The sequence below is a fragment of the Salmo salar genome, chromosome 14 (assembly GCF_965601325.2).
Source record: "Salmo salar chromosome 14, fSalSal1, whole genome shotgun sequence".
Taxonomy (NCBI): Eukaryota; Metazoa; Chordata; class Actinopteri; order Salmoniformes; family Salmonidae; genus Salmo; species Salmo salar.
This window is the reverse complement of record NC_138304.1, coordinates 33,256,090-33,273,604: the sequence shown is the minus strand read 5'-3', so window position 1 is coordinate 33,273,604 and position 17,515 is coordinate 33,256,090. Positions and strand designations below refer to the sequence as shown.

Genomic DNA, 17,515 nt, shown 5'->3' with positions numbered 1-17,515 from the left:
AAGGATTCATGCCCGGTTCAGATTGACAAGTTTCCCTCTCCCCTGAAAGCAGATTTCATCGATGGAATGTAACCTGAAGACAATTGAGGAGGAGAACAAGATGATTGAACAGCACAACGACAGCCTTCTGAAGGAGTTAGCTCACCTCAGCCAAGCTCTTATCAACAGTCTCACAGACATCCAACTGCCTCAAATGGTACAGTGGGCCTCATACCAACCTCCTCACTTGCACATGCAGCTTTTATCAAATAACTACAAATACTGAGCTATATTGTATGCTAATACAATTATTTTGTGTTACAAGTAATAATTTATTTTCTCATAAAGATAGGGGTCAAATTATTGGCACTCCTGTTTTCAATACCATTTAATGCCTCACCGTGCGAGGATAATGGCACTGAGCCTTTTTCTAAAATGTTTTATGAGATTGGAGAACACATGGGGAGAGATCTTCGACCATTCCTTCACATCTTTCCAGATCCTTGATATCATTTGTCTGCTCTTATGGACTGCCCTCAAATTCAAACCACAGGTTTTAATGGGGTTCAAGTCTGGACACTGAGATGGCCATTTTAAAATGTTGATTTTGTGGTCAATTAACAATTTCTTTGTGGATTTTGATGTGTGCTTGTAGTTATTGTCTTGTTGGAAGATCCACTTGTAGCCAAGATTCAGCCTCCTGGCAGAGGCAACCCAGTTTTTGGCTAAAATTTCCTGGGCTATGTCTAAAATCTGGCTTGCCTACTAGTTACATAAACGACATACTGTGTACTAATCGTACTACATACTATTTACAACGTACTGCGTAGTAAAAAGGCAGTACGTTTTATCAAATATCAACATAATACTCATTCATATTGATAAGGCGCCATCTAATGCCCATTCTCCCTTGTTCCCTGCCATTCCTTCATTTTTGAAAAGTGTGTCCCCTATTCTGATTATCAGCTGTGAAAAGACGATTCTCTTCCTCAATAGTGTGCAGTGAATTCTAGATGAAAAGCCCAAATGAGTATGACATCCTGGCATTTAAAGCATACAACATCAAAATGTCACATACTATAAAACTGCCTATTTTCGCATACCCAAAATGCCTACTATTTAGGACGTAAGTATGGGTATTCGGACACAGCCCTGGAACTGGGTAAAGTTGATTATGCCGTTGACCTTAACAAGGGCCCCAGGACCAGTGGAAAGCCCCATAACACCCCATAAGATTCACCACCATATTTTACAATATGTTTGGGGGTATTTTCTGCTTATGTATACCACTGGTGTGCTGGGCCAAAGAGCTCTATTTTCATGTCATCCTACAATTTAAATGCCTGGAGTTTGCTAAATGGCATTGGCACTTGGATTGGAACCAGTGCTATGGTCAGATGGCTTGAAAAAAGAGCTCTTTGGCCACGCATCTCACTATCTCAGTCTCCGGACTTGAAACCCATTGAAAACCTGCGGTTTGAATTGAAGAGGGCAGTCCATAAACGCAGACAAATGATATCAAGGATCTGGAAAGATTCTGTATGGAGGAATGGTCTAAGATCCTTCCAAATGTGTCCTTCAATTTCTTAAAACATTTTAGGAAAAGGCTCAGTGCCATTCTACCCGCAAGGTGAGGTATTGATAACAGGGGTGCCAGAAATGTTGACTCCTATCTTTTTGAGAAAAACAAATTACATTTTAAACAACATCTCTTTATCTGAGCAATTATGTCATTCTAAAATAATATCATTTTTGAATGTTTTTGAGCATAGAATATAGCTCAGTATTGTATTATTTTATACAGTATTTGTTGCTCATCTTTATCAAGGGTGCCAATAATTCTAGACCTGACTGTCTAGCTATAGTGACATTAAATTATTATTGTCACTATAAGCTTCAGTTTGTGAACTAATATTTGAAAATGTTTGTGTTTCAGGGGCCCATCAGCGAGCATAATTTCGAAGCCTATGTGAACACATTAACAGATATGTACAACAGCTCTGAGCATGACTACTCTCCCGAGTGTAAGGCTCTCTTGGATAATATCAAACAGGCTATGAAGGGAATCCACGTTTAAGCTGTCGAGCCATCAAGAGGAGGTATCTTTGAGTTGGGATAATGGCACTGGATGGCTGTGTGCAGTGCTGGCTTAGTTGCATGTATAAGACAAGGCTTTGGGAAATGTGTCGACATTTCACTGTTGAATACATTGCACAGAGACAATTACCAGCCCAAAATAATTTAATGTTTTTTAACGCTTCTGTATTCACTTGACATGTTTCTTCTGGTGAGATTTCTACCCCCCTTGCACTTAATTATTTTGAATGGTTTGCTTGATTTAAATCTGTATTTATTTTTTGTCTTTTTTATATTATTATTTATAATCCTTATTCATCAATGTATTTATTTCCACACATTTGTATTTATTTCTATCATTGTAAAATGCTAAATATTTGAAATCCTTTGACTAATTCTGCACATTGTAAATTACATTGAAGCACGTTCCGGTTTCAACCATAGCTCTCTTTCGTCACCTAGTGGTGGTTTATTTATATATCAGATCATGTCATAATAAAATCATTTGGATCTCCCATGAAGGTGGAGAACTCCACCAGAATAATCCAGAATCAACATGTTTTTTAATTGTTGCTTTTGCTTTCTATTTAGCATTCAACACTGAATGTATGGCAAGATCTAAAATGCAATGTTAGTGTACATCTCTTAATTCCACAATATGTTAAGTTGACTGCAATTAGGGGAATTGCTTTCAGCTGTTCGCAAAATGCAACATTATTTTATTTCATTCAATGAACTGAATGTCAGATTCAACTTGAGTGTGCCGCTCGAATAGAGCAACTGACAGCACTAAGAAAATTGAAAAATCCACTTTGACTTTTTTCTTAAATGATATAGATATTAAACTGCCTTCTGTGCACATGCTGTGTGTGCATATATGTGCCTACATGTAAATGAATACATAAAATATACGGTACTCTGTTTTGTGGTAGGACAGTATTATGTGGCTGGTGTCTAATTTATTGTACATTACACTTTTCAAAGGAGAAAATGTTAATGTTTATATGCCATTTGAAATCTTTAAGCATCGTCTCGGTACTGTAGCTGTAATCTCAAAGTCAGGTCTTGAAGTTTCACAGGTTAGGAAGTGTTAGTGCTTTTCTACTTTTTACTTCTCTTCAGCGTGGGAAAATGGAAGTTGCTCCAAGAAATGTAACACCACCATACAAACATTTACTCTGGTTTAAGCTATTCTGACATCCTTTACATACATCAAATGTTAGCTAATGTATACTTAATGGTGGTCAGTGGCATTTCAGTTTCTGTATGTCACATCAATTTTAAAATATCCCCCAAAAGCACTTGGTGGTGTAAATATCACTGCTGGTTCTTTAGGGCCAGATTCAATAAGCGTTTGCACCTTGGTAAATCAAGACCATATTGTCAATAATGGACAACTGTCAATAGAAATGTTCAATTCATCACTATTATGAAGCAAAAAGAGACAAACAATGTTTGTTCTTAACTGTTTATTTTCAATTGTTTATTTCTTTTTAAATTGAGTTGTGAATCAGTTGCACTTTTTTCTTTTGTATTTCAGATTAGTTCTATTGCCCTGGGGTTCCAGAAAAAGATTAAGCTTTCTTTGTTTGTAAGCATTGCTCTTGATGTCACAGGAAAATGTTATTATTTTGACGTTTGCATGGGTTGATAGTCTTATCAAGTTACAATAAATTGAGTTTGACTTGGCCTGCTACACATTTCCTGAGGAGGAATTGGAAGTGCATATCTGCAAAACAAAGCCAAATTTAGGACACTTGTTGAGGAAAATACTTTCTTTTATCCAAATACTCAACTCATTCTAAAGAATTGTAATGTTTAAAAATGTAATCATTGACGGTTTGTTTAACTTAATAATTGTGTTAATTTATAATTCGTAATATTTAATTCACATACCACACATTGTTTGCTCAGGAAGTTTTGTGAAGAATATTTATTTTTCCCTGTTTAGTATTTGATGTTTTGTAATGTGAACTGGATTTTTGTGGAATGATATTAGTATGATGAAACTGTATTGGACATTTTCATTAAAATGTTGTTTTTTCAGTTCAAGTAGTTTGTAAATCGAAAGTTCCTATTACTTTTACTATTTCATAAGCAGATATGCGCTGTGCTGTACAGTTTGTGTATGGTAGAAATAAAACTTTTTGAATGGTTGTGTGATTCTCAGATGTAAAGTAGTATGTTGGCAATGCCTTACAGCATAAATACTCTTCTTTGACTGAAGTCTACTTCACACTGTATTATATAATCTCTCAAAATACATTTGAATGAGATTTAACAACTGCTCCTTGGGCGGTCATTATCTACTGCAAATGGAGAAGAAAATATTGGATGGCTCAATATTAATGCCTCCTTTTCATCCCAATACTCTCATTGTAGCTTCATGAGATTGATACCAGAGTATGACAAGTCTGCCACCTGGTGGCGGGTATCAATAAGACAAGACATCTCAGATGAGAAAGTAGGCCATCTGTGTAATACAGTTACATAGGCCTATTCTTTGCGCATTGTTGACCATTTTGTTGCGGACAACGGAGTATATTCATTGAAATTCAATCAATTGACAATCCTCATAGAATTGTTTGTGTATAATACAGTGTGTTGTGTTTATTCACAATGAAGTTAGACTAGAGTGAGCAGCAGGCCTTGCCAAGCAGCAAGGTGATAGTTCTCAAAGAGAGAGTATAAAAGCAGAGAGCAGTAAGAATCAACCAATTTGAACTTGTCACCTTATGTTGAGGTTGCTTGCTAGCTAAGCTAACATGACATTCATCTACAGTTAGCAACTTAGCGGTTTACATTTCAGCGCACATCATAACCAAGTATAGGCCAGCTATAGGTAACTGATAAAATAATGGAAACACACGAGTAAATGAGGGATACAAAGTATATTGAAGGCAGGTGCTTTCACGCAGGTGTGGTTCCTGAGTTAATTAACCAATTAACATCCCATCATGCTTAGGGTCATGTATAAAATGCTGGGCAGGCCATTATTTTGGCTACCATGACTATGCCCACATAGGACGATAATGCCCTCATGCACAGTGCACAACTGGTCACTGAATGGTTTGATGAGCATGAAAATCAAATGCCATGGCCATTTCTGTCACCAGATCTCAACCCAATTGAACACTTATGGGAGATTCTGGAGCGACGCCTGAGACAGCGTTTTTCGCCACAAATGTTTCTCGTGGAAGAACGCAGTTGTGTCCCTCCAATAGAGTTCCAGACACTTGTAGACTCTATGCCAAGGTGCATTGAAGCTGTGGTGTCCCAACGCCCTGTTAAGACATTTTATGTTGTTTCCTTTATTTTGGTAGTTACCTGTACATTATGTTTCCATGTAGCTCAGTTGGTAGAACATGGCGCTTGTAATGCCAGTGTTCTTGGTTCGAATCCCACAGGGGACCAGTATTAAAAAAGTACGAAAATCAATCCACTCACATCTGTTAAATGACTAAAATGTAATTATTACACCTTTGATCAGGAAGGAGAACGGACAAAAAATGCAGAGGTGAAGAGAACAAGTCAAAGTCAAACCATGCAAAACAGTTTATTTTCTTAAAGAAAATGTATCCGTTCTGAATACTTTGGCACCAAAACAAATACTCCATGTTGATCTATACAAATAGCTTTCGAGTGACACGCCTCCATCACTGCACCAGCCATTTGGTGGTGGAAGCAGTGTGGGTTCCTGAGACTGTGTCGGTCAAGGAGACCAGAGGCTGGCTGTGAGGGTTATCTAGGTTATCTGTCCCAAATGGCACCCTCATCAAAATTTGTGCACTGTGGGTGGAATAGGGTGCTATTTGGGTTTAAATTCTGAATTATTCAATGGTTATCAATGTTGTTTTTTATGCACATGTATCATCACTTTGAATTCACAATGAATTATGACAGAGGAAACTTACAAGCCAATCTCGTTGTTGACCTTATCCTGTAGGAAAAAATGCTAAATTGTCTGTAAGGATGGTGAAATACACATTTAAGGACTAAATTCTGCCTGGCTGGTTGGCCCGCTTCGAATACCGGTACATAAAAGTAGTCGTCGCACTGTAGGCTACTTACATCGTCTTTCTGCAGATGGATGGCCCAGAAGAGGAGGATGGAGAGGAGAAGCACCAATAATTTGAAGGACCCAGTGGTCCCGTCTGAGACCAACTCATCTGACGCTGGGAGGAGCTGGGACACTCGCTTACGGAGGCCGAGGTACTCGAATGAATTGGCGAACATGATTACTTTTTCAGTCACACATCACCACGACCATGCACTGTATGATTAAAGATGCGCAAAAATGCGCACGGAGATTTAGCTTCGATCCAGTGGTGTTCTGGTGGTTGCGCGTTCTTTACCAAGAGGGACTTGGGGTTGAAGTGATAAGCAAAGTTACTGTTACGGCGCTGTCCGATGGATGTAGTGAATCTGGACTGGGGTGTAGTTGAACACATGAATGGCCGGTGCGAGCCAAGCTATTACGGCGCAATAATGGGTGTTGTGCGTTCATATGAAATGAAAGGAAACAGTTCTGGTACCCCAAAACCTACGTCTAGACCCACCTGTGGTTTCGACCTAGCCCCCAAAAATCTCTAATCTAGTCTATGGGCCAAATATGCCTCAAATACATTGAGCCAATGCTAGTCATAGACTAAAGGCCTATTCTACAATTCACAATGTTCTACTCTAATTCGTCGTGTATTATACCCGAAGAGTAAAAACCATAGGCATTTTGTTTCTTAATTTTTTAACTACACCAGACAAGAAAATAAAGTTAATTGAATTATTTTATCGTTTTGGGGTGAGGATTCCACAAATCAGATACAACATCGCCACGCACCTTATTGGTCGTCTCCCCACAGTGTTAGGTTATTCTGACAAACTGATGTGACAAAATAAAATAGAAAAAAAAATAGTTTATTGCAGGAGCAGTACAGGTTTGAAGAAATAATTATACCAAATAGTTAATCATGTAGGCTAACAAGATTCTAAGTTATAATTGAACAAACACAATACACAGATCAAAACCAACTGTTTCATCAACATTTTAAACTAAGATCACTAGCACTTGAAGATGATTTACAGCGTTCCACCGCATGTGCTGTTAAAATTCAACAATAGCTGGAAGCAAAGCCGCATGGCAGCATGTTATAAGCTTGAGAGCCATACTGTATTCAGCGGAGCCTGCAGGCTAGAACCAGAGCTATAGTGGTCACCATGAGGATGAGAAATATAGCCTTCAACAGTAGGTACCACACCATCACAACATCTAGAACACCTGAGAGAGAGATAGAGGGAGCGCAAGAGTGAAAGAGAGAGAGAGAGAAAGAGAACATAGAAAAGAGAACAAAAGAAAATAAAGAAATGTCAAAAAGAGAGACAAGACAAGAAAGAGAGAGAGAAAGAGAGAAATTAAAATCACTGAAAAGACAAGGCAATTTTTCTCATTAATATCATTGATGCTGGGTGGTGAACTATAGATGCTGGGCGGATAACTCTTCGGCTGCTAAACCATGTGGATGGGAAAGAACATGTCACCTTGTCTGTAAACCCCAACCCCATGCACCTCACACATACCCTGCTTTGGCTCTACTGTGGGCTCAAGGGTATTGACAGAGGGCCCAGAGGTAGGGAGGTCTGGGGGAAAAAAACAGATCAAAACATTATAAACTCAGCAACAAAAGAAACATCCTCTCACTGTCAACTGCGTTTATTTTCAGCAAACTTAACATGTAAATATTTGTATGAACATAACAAGATTCAACAACAGACATAAACTGAACAAGATCCACAGACATTTGACTAACATAAATTGAATAATGTGTCCCTGAACAAAGGGGGGGAGTCAAAATCAAAAGTAACAGTCAGTATCTGATGTAGCCACCAGCTGCATTAAGTACTGCAGTGCATCTCCTCCTCATGGACTGCACCAGATTTGCCAGTTCTGTGAGATGTTACCCCACACTTCCACCAAGGCACCTGCAAGTTCCTGGACATGTCTGAGGGGGGGGGAATGGCCCTAGCCCTCACCCTCCGATCCAACAGGTCCCAGTCGTGCTCAATGGGATTGAGATCCGGGCTCTTCGCTGGCCATGGCAGAACACTGACATTCATGTCTTGCAGGAAATCACGCACAGAACGAGCAGTACGGCTGGTGGCATTGTCATGCTGGAGGGTCATGTCAGGATGAGCCTGCAGGAAGGATACCACATGAGAGAGGATGTCTTCCCTGTAACGCACAGCATTGAGATTGCCTGTAATGACAACAAGCTCAGTCCGATGATGCTGTGACACACCGCCCCAGACCATGACGGACCCTCCACCTCCAAATCGATCCCACTCCAGAGTACAGGCCTCGGTGTAACACTCATTCCTTCGACGATAAACACGAATCCGACCATCACCCCTGGTGAGACAAAACCGCGACTCGTCAGTGAAGAGCACTTTTTGCCAGTCCTGTCTGGTCCAGCGACGGTGGGTTTGTGCCCAAAGGCGACGTTGTTGCCGGTGATGTCTGGTGAGGACCTGCCTTACAACAGGCCTACAAGCCCTCAGTCCAGCCTCTCTCAGCCTATTGCGGACAGTCTGAGCACTGATGGAGGGATTGTGCATTCCTGGTGTAACTCGGGCAGTTGTTGTTGCCATCCTGTACCTGTCCCGCAGGTGTGATGTTTGGATGTACCGATCCTGTGCAGGTGTTGTTACATGTGGTCTGCCACTGCGAGGACGATCAGCTGTCCATCCTGTCTCCCTGTAGCGCTGTCTTAGGCGTCTCACAGTACGGATATTGCAATTTATTGCCCTGGCCACATCTGCAGTCCTCATGCCTCCTTGCAGCATGCCTAAGGCACGTTCACACAGATGTGCAGGGACCCTGGGTATCTTTCTTTTGGTGTTTTTCAGAGTCAGTAGAAAGGCCTCTTTAGTGTCCTAAGCTTTCATAACTGTGACCTTAATTGCCTACCGTCTGTAAGCTGTTAGTGTCTTATCGACCGTTCCACAGGTGCATATTCATTAATTGTTTATGGTTCATTGAACAAGCATGGGAAACAGTGTTTAAATCCTTTACAATGAAGATCTGTGAAGTTATTTCGATTTGTATGAATTATCTTTGAAAGACAGGGTCCTGAAAAAGGGACATTTCTTTTTTTGCTGAGTTTATATAGATGCATACAGATGTGTAACCGACTGGGTATAACCTGGGTTATCTGCGTGCTACAAGGCTGCATTAACACACTGAGCTGAAGCCTAGGTATTAGCTCAAGGTGATACATAAATATTCAGGTCTATGACAATTGTACACATCACACATGCCTAAATGTGGTATGTTTTTATTTGACTCTTATTGTTGATATTGATTATTGTACTGCAATGTTGAGGGAGATAGCGCACAAGCATTTCACTGCCCCTTTTACACCTGCTGTAAACTGTGTACGTGACAAATAAAATTGGATTGGATTTTGATTTGATCTTACCTTCCACTGTAATAACAGCTGTGGTGCCCAGGGCATCAGGTGGTTCTGTCCTACAGCTATAGTTCCCACTGTCCTTCTCCCCAGCTCCACTCACATGCATAGACAGAGTAATGTTGGGCAGGATGGAGCTAGCATTAAGTAGGACCTGGCCATCCTTCCACCACTGCATCGTATGGCTGGGCTGCAGGCAGACAAACTCACAGGCCAGGCTGAAGCTGTGGCCCGGCCGGATCGTTTGGTCCACATGGGCTGAGTTGATGGAGGTGTAACAGTGACCTATAAATCCAAAAACATCCACTTGTTATAAGATAACACTTGTGTTAAGCTTGTTATAACCACTTATAAGCTTGCTTTAACTACTTGTTAGGATATAAGCAAAGATTGTCCAAGCTCTATTTCCTATTTATCCATCCTATTCATCCATTTCAAATATGACAAACAGAGAGAATTGACCTTAGAAAGACAACATACTCCTTTCCACTAAAAGCCTATAACTGGCTATGCCTAGACTTACCTCTTACTTGGACCAAGAGAAAAGCTATCCTTAAGAACAAGCACATAATGTCAATCAGTCCCGTTTGTGATATATGTCAGTCTGTCCTTTTCACAGCTTGATGTGTGGACTGAGTCCCTTCAGACACAGAAAGGCAGTGTGGAAACTACCTATAGGGTGACCTAACAGTTACTCAGGAAACGCAGGTCTGAGTTCTGAGTAGCTCTCATGATGAACCAGCAGATGGTTTGATAACACTGACCAACAGATCACATCCTCTTGTAATTCATTCTATTGCAAACTTTAAAGTGGAAGTTTAAAGGAGTATATTTTCCTATATAGTAGGGTCTATGATAGGAGAGAGAGAGGCAGACAGAGAGAGAGAGAGAGAGAGAGAGAGAGCTTCACATTCATTTGTTCTCTCTCTTTGATGTTTTCACCTTTGAGTCCCCAGGTAAACATTTCCCCTGAATCCATCTTTACAAGGCTATTTCAACTTGTTAATTTTCCAGAGAACGCATAGAGCCCCGTGTTGATTATCCCTTTTATCCCATGGCTTTAATTTAACACATATGCCACTAGAAATGTGTTCAACATCAACTAAAGTAGCTAGCAAGTTAGTTTACTAGATAGTTACAGTAGTTGCCTTGGTCACCAAACAAACAGACTTGCTAATTTAGCTAAACAACCATGAGTCCTAGCTTGCGATTATGAAAATCGAATTCCCAATGACAACAATGCTTTAAATTAGAGCAGCTCAAACATAGAACATGTAAGAATGAACTATAGCCATTGAATTCTACCATGCTGATATACCGTGCATATGTAAGGGATAATCAACCAGGGACTATGCGTAGCCAACCAAACCATGAGTCCTAGCTTGCCATTATGAAAATTGAATTCAACAATGCCAATAACATTAATGTTTTCAATTCGACTTTTGCTTTCAAAAGCTGCTCAAAACAAAGAACATGCAAGAATGAACAAGCCATTGAATTCTACCATGCTGATATACACTATATATACACAAAAGTATGTGGCCACCCCTTCAAATTAATGGATTCGGCTATTTCAGCCACACCCGTTGCTGACAGGAGTTACTCTTAAGGATCGGACCCTTTTTTAAAAATTTTGGCCAAATATGACATGCCCAAATCTAACTGCCTGTAGCTCAGACCTGAAGCAAGGATATGCATATTCTTGATACCATTTGAAAGGAAATGCTTTGAAGTTTGTGGAAATGTGAAATTAATGTAGGAGAATATAACACATTAGATCTGGTAAAAGATAATACAAATAAAAAAACATGATTTTGTTTTTGTTCCATCATCTTTGAAATGCAAGAGAAAGGCCATAATGTACTGTTCCAGGTTAGGCGCAATTTAGATTTTGGCCACTAGATGGCAGCAGAGTATGTGTAAAGTTTTAGACTGATTCAATGAACCATTGCATTTCTGTTCAAAATGTATCGAGACTGCCCAAATGTGCCTAATTGGTTTACTAATACATTTTCAAGTTCATAACTGTGCACTCTCCTCAAACAATAGCATGGTATTATTGCACTGTAATAGCTACTGTAAATTGGACAGTGCAGTTAAATGAACAAGAATTTAAGCTTTCTGCCCATATCAGATATGTCTATGTCCTGGGAAATTTTCTTGATACTTACAACCTCATGTTAATCACGTTAACCTACGTTAGCTCAACTGTCCCGTGGGGGGGACCAATCCCGTAGAGGTTACAATCAAGCACACAGATATGCAATCTACATAGAAAAACATTGGCAGTAGAATGGCCTTAAGAGCTCACTGCCTCAGTCAGCGTTCCAATTCATCCCAAAGGTGTTCGATGGGGTTGAGGTCAGGGCTCTGTGCCGGCCAGTCAAGTTCTTTCACACCGATTTTGATTGTATGGACCTCCCTTTGTGCACAGGGGCATTGTCATGCTGAAACAGGAAAGGGTCTTCCACAAAGTTGGATGCACAGAATCATCTAGAATGTCATTGTATGCTGTAGTGTCCCTTCACTGGATCTAAGGGGCCTAGTCCAAACCATGAAAAACAGCCCCAGACCATTATTCCTCCTCCACCAAATTTTACAGTTGGCACTATAAATTCAGGCGGGTAGCGTTCTCCTGGCATCCGCCAAACCCATATTTGTCCGTCGGACTGCCAGATGGTGAAGCTTAATTCACCACTCCAGAGAACACTTTCCACTGCTCCATAGTCCAATGGCAGTGAGCTTTACACCACTCCAGCCAACGCTTAGTATTGCGCATGGTGATCTTTGGCTTATGTGCGGCTGCTCGGCCATGGAAACCCATTTCATGATGCTCCCGACAACAGTTCTTGTGCTGACGTTGCTTCCAGATATAGTTTGGAACTTGGTAGTGAGTGTTGCAAACAAGGACTGGCGATTTTTACCCACTTTGCACTTCAGCACTCTGTGGTCCCGTAAGAAATTGTGTGGCCTACCTACCACTTCACAGCTGAGCTGTTGTTGTTCCTAGACGTTTCCACTTCACAATAACAGCACTTCCGGTTGATCGGGGCAGCTCTAGCGAGGCAGAAATGTGACGAACTGACTTGTTGGAAAGGTGGCATCCTATGACGGTACCATGTTGAAAGTCATTGAGCTCTTCAGTAAGGCCATTCTACTGCCTATGTTTGTCTATGGAGATGGAATGGCTGTGTGCTCGATTTTATACACCTATCAGCAACAGGTACGGCTGAAATAGCCGAATCCACTAATTTGAAGGGGTGCCCACATACTTTTGAATATATACTAGATGTCAATCTGTCTTTTTCACAGCTTGATGTGTGCACTGAGTACCTTCAGACACAGAAAGGCAGTGTGGAAACTACATATAGAGTTTATGACCTCACACTTACTCAGGAAACACAGGTTTGAGTAGCTCTCATGATAAACAAGCAGATTGTATGATAACACTGACCAACAGATCACATCCTCTTGCACTTGATACTATTGCAAACTTTAAAGTTGAAGTTTAAAGGAGTACAATGGCCTATATAATAGGGTCTATCATAGTAGCGAAAGAGAGAGAGAGATAGAGATTCACATTAATTTGATCTCTGATGTTTTCACCTCGGAGTCCCCGGGTAAATATTTCCTTTGAATTCATCTGTCCCAGGCTATTTCTACAGTAGGGCAAAACACACATCTATCTGTCTACATCTGCTAATCACCATGTGACGTGTTAACAACCTCTCAGCTGTGTACCATCAGCTTGGAGAAACTGCTGGTAGGCTAGTCAACCACTTCACAAACTAGCTGCATCCCAGGTGGCACAAACATCTGGCCTGATTCCTGCATGCCAGATCTAAAACTGGCAGCCGGATTCGGCCCGAGTCTGAAATGAATGACGGTACAGAATAGGCCCGAGTCATTTGGGCCTGATCTGGCAGCCAGAACTGAGCCAAAGCTGCCATTTTAGGCCCAGCAATGGCCCGAATTCAGTCGATTTTATTTAAATAGATGAAATTGACTCTGTGTGGGTTTCATCCCTGAACAGGCACTATTAATGTACAGTAGCATGGATGTATCCAAATAAATGTCACTAGAAAACAGCTTAAACAAATGCAAATGCAGCTACTTTGATGTTATTCTATCTGCAGAGTTGACACGACTGTGTTAGCCATAGTTGGCTAGCTAGCAAGCAAGGGATAAGAACATTGCAAGCCTGCATAGCAATCAAACAAATAGAATGAACAACAAGTCTTCTTCTCTAGTAACTTAACCGATAGAACTAACAACCTGGTTTAGTGGAAGGCTGAAATAGTATGAATTTACTTATCAATGAAAACATGTCATTTTTACCAGAAAATGTGTGCTTGTTTTCAATGGCAACAGTGGTTTAAGTGGGTTAAATGCCTCCGCTCTGTACATTATCTGGAATTAATAAACTCGGTCATTATCAAGTTGTCCATTATTTCCAGATAATGTATAAAGCGTCAGTGTTTATTCCTTACATGTATGTATGTAAACTCAGCAATAAAAGAAACGTGCCTTTTTCAGGACCCTGTCTTTCAAAGATAATTCGTACAAATTCAAACAACTCCACAGATCTTCATTGTTAAGGGTTTAAACACCGTTTCCCATGCTTGTTCAATGAACCATAAACAATTAATGAACATGCACCTGTGGAACGGTTGTTAAGACACTAACAGCTTACAGACGGTAGGCAATTAAGGTCACAGTTATGAAAGCTTAGGACACTAAAGAGGCCTTTCTACTGACTCTGAAAAACACCAAAACAAAGATGCCCAGGGTCCCTGCTCATCTGCGTGAACGTGCCTTAGGCATGCTGCAAGGAGGCATGAGGACTGCAGATGTGGCCAGGGCAATAAATTGCAAGGTCCGTACTGTGAGACGCCTAAGACAGCCCTACATGGAAACAGGACGGACAGCTGATCGTCCTCGCAGTGGCAGAGCACGTGTAACAACACCTGCACAGGATCGGTAACATCCGAACATCACACCTGCCGGACAGGTACAGGATGGCAGCAACAACTGCCCGAGTTACACCAGGAACGCACAATCCCTTCATCAGTGCTCAGACTGTCCGCAATAGGCTGAGAGAGGCTGGACTGAGGGCTTGTAGGCCTGTTGTAAGGCAGGACTGGCAAAAAGTGCTCTTCACTCACGAGTCGCGGTTGTCTCACCAGGGGTGATGGTCGGATTCGCGTTTATCGTCGAAGGAATGAGCGTTACACTAAGGCCTGTACTCTGGAGCGGGATCGATTTGGAGGTGGAGGGTCCGTCATGGTCTGGGGCGGTATCTCACAGCATCATCGGACTGAGCTTGTTGTCATTGCAGGCAATCTCAATGCTGTGCGTTACAGGGAAGACATCCTCCTCCCTCATGTGGTACCCTTCCTGCAGGCTCATCCTGTCATGACCCTCCAGCATGACAATGCCACCAGCCATACTGTTCGTTATCAAGTCGTCCTGCAAGACAGGAATGTCAGTGTTCTGCCATGGCCAGCGAAGAGCCCGGATCTCAATCCCATTGAGCATGTCTGGGACCTGTTGGATCGGAGGGTGAGGGCTAGGGCCATTCCCCCCCAGAAATGTCCAGGAATTTGCAGGTACCTTGGTGGAAGATGGGGTAACATCTCACAGCAAGAACTGGCAAATCTGGTGCAGTCTATGAGGAGGAGATGCACTGCAGTACTTAATGCAGCTGGTGGCCACACCAGCTACTGACTGTTACTTTTGATTTTGGCCCCCCTTTTGTTCAGGGACACATTATTCCACTTCTGTTAGTCACATGTCTGTGGAACTTGTTCAGTTTATGTCTCACTTGTTGAATCTTATGTTCATACAAATATTTACACGTTAAGTTTGCTGAAAATAAACGCAGTTGACAGTGAGAGGACGTTTATTTTTTTGCTGAGTTTATGTGTGTATGTAAATGTGTGTCTCTCTGGTTCTATCTGCCCTTTCCTTGCTGTGTTCAGTCCTCTCCTTTCTGCCTCTGTCTCTGTCTGGTGCAAGCTGCAGTCACTTTATGACAAACTTCTCAGTCTCTCAATCTGTAGCCTTGGATGTAAAAGTGTTTCTCCTTTTGAATAAAACAAAAAAAGTTCTAAATAAGTAGTCACTAAAATCCTAGGAATCACAATCCAGACTTCAGGTTTCCAGTTTCAACACTGAGTCAAACAGATCAAGAGATATGTGCCTGTTGTAGCGCTCCCTTGTAGTCAATCTGAACATGCTTGCATATGTTGAGTCTTGACAGGGTTTGTAACATGTGTACTGGTGTATATACATTTATGTGCCAGCCAACACCCACATTAAAGTTTATTGTTCAGTTGTTTGACATACTAGTCTGGAAAATATTGCGTTGGAAGACATTGGTCCATAGATGCCATACAGTGCATTCGGGAAAGTATTCAGACCCCTTGACTTTTTCCACATTTTGTTACGTTACAGCCTTATTATAAAATGTATTACATAAATAAAAATCCTCATCAATTTACAGACAATACCCCATAATGACAAAGCAAAAACAGGTTTTTAGACATTTTTGCAAATTGATTAAACATAACAAACAGAAATACCTTATTTACATAAGTATTCAGACCCTTTGCTATGAGACTTCGGGAGCAAAAACCAAGCCATGAGATCGAAGGAATTGTCGGTACAGACCTTCCAGAAGGACAACCATCTCTGCAGCACTCCACCAATCAGGCCTTTATAGTAGAGTGGCAAGACGGAAGCCACTCCTCAGTAAAAGGCACATGACCGCCCGCTTGGATTTTGCCAAAAGGCACCTAAAGGACTAAGACCATGAAAAACAAGATTCTCTGGTCTGATGAAACCAAGATTGAACTCTTTGGCCTGAATGCCAAGCATCATGTCTGGAGGAAACCTGGCACCATCCCTATGGTGAAGCATGGTGGTGGCAGAATCCTGCTGTGGGGAGGTTTTTCAGCAACAGAGACTGGGAGACTAGTCAGGACCAAGGGAAAGGTGAACAGAGCAAAGTACAGAGAGATCCTTGATGAAAACCTGCTCCAGAGCACTCAGGACCTCAGACAGGGTGAAGGTTCACTTCCCAACAGGACAATGACCCTAAGCACACAGCGAAGACAACGCAGAAGTGGCTTCAGCCAGAGCCCGGACTTGAACGATAGAACATCTTTGGAGAGACCTGAAAATACCTGTGCAGAGATGCTCCCCATCCAACCTGACAGAGCTTGAGAGGATCTACAGACAAGAATGGGAGAAACTCCCAAAATACAGGTGCCAAGCTTGTAGCGTCATACCCAAGACTCGAGGCTGTAGTTGCTTGCTGCCAAAGGTGCTTCACCCACGCTGATGGTTTTGTTACTTTGCTGACCACAACCCTCTGCTCTTGATTGTCCAATGTCTCTTTCAGCTGGTCAAGCACATCATATGGGATTTTCCTACATCCATGAACAACAGGAGGGACTTTTGGATCAATGTAGATGTGGTGCAGGCCTGGAAACTCAGAGTACTTTAATAAATCTTCTTCGGGATTGGTGTCCCATCCACGGGACAGTTGCGCTAACGTAGGCTAATGCGATTAGCATGAGGTTGTAAGTAACAAGAACATTTCCCAGGACATAGACATATCTGATATTGGCAGAAAGCTTAAATTCTTGTTAATCTAACTGCACTGTCCAATTTGCAGTAATTATTACAGTGAAAGAATAGCATGCTATTGTTTGAGGAGAGTGCACAATTTTGAACATGAAAAGTTATTCATAAACAAATTAGGCACATTTGGGCAGTCTTGATACATTTTTCCAGAAATGCAATGGTTCATTGGATCAGTCTAAAACTTTGCACATACACTGCTGCCATCTAGTGGCCAAAATCTAAATTGCACCGGGGCTGGAATAATACATTATGGTATTTTTCTTGCATTTCAAAGATGGTACAAAAGAAATACAAAAGAACGGTTGGTTTTTTCTTTGTATTATCTTTTACCAGATCTATTGTGTTAC

General features: G+C 41.4%; 2 protein-coding genes across 12 annotated transcripts in view; one reads left to right on the top strand and one right to left on the bottom strand.

Annotated features, from left to right (window-relative positions):
- The window catches only part of LOC106569122 (suppression of tumorigenicity 18 protein), a 62,768-nt gene extending 58,557 nt beyond the window's left edge, over positions 1-4,211 (top strand). For 5 of the 7 annotated variants that reach the window (XM_045694196.2, XM_014140117.3, XM_014140118.3 and 2 more), the window contains 2 exons: positions 50-196; positions 1,916-4,211. In XM_045694196.2, the coding sequence (XP_045550152.1) occupies positions 50-196; positions 1,916-2,056 (288 nt within the window). In that variant the 3' untranslated portion in view covers positions 2,057-4,211. The remainder of the gene's footprint in view (positions 1-49; positions 197-1,915) is intronic. The other 2 variants (XM_045694199.2, XM_014140116.3) reach the window with 1 other exon arrangement.
- A 2,742-nt stretch (positions 4,212-6,953) lies between these two features.
- The window catches only part of LOC106569123 (uncharacterized), a 13,096-nt gene continuing 2,534 nt past the window's right edge, over positions 6,954-17,515 (bottom strand). For 3 of the 5 annotated variants that reach the window (XM_014140122.2, XM_014140119.3, XM_014140121.2), the window contains exons 2-4: positions 9,528-9,803; positions 7,630-7,689; positions 6,954-7,330 (exon numbers count right to left, since the gene is read on the bottom strand). In XM_014140122.2, coding sequence (XP_013995597.1) covers positions 7,227-7,330; positions 7,630-7,689; positions 9,528-9,803 — 440 coding nt within the window. In that variant the 3' untranslated portion in view covers positions 6,954-7,226. Of the gene's footprint in view, positions 7,331-7,629; positions 7,690-9,527; positions 9,804-10,041; positions 11,219-17,515 lie in introns of those variants that run through there. The other 2 variants (XM_014140120.3, XM_045694195.2) reach the window with 2 other exon arrangements.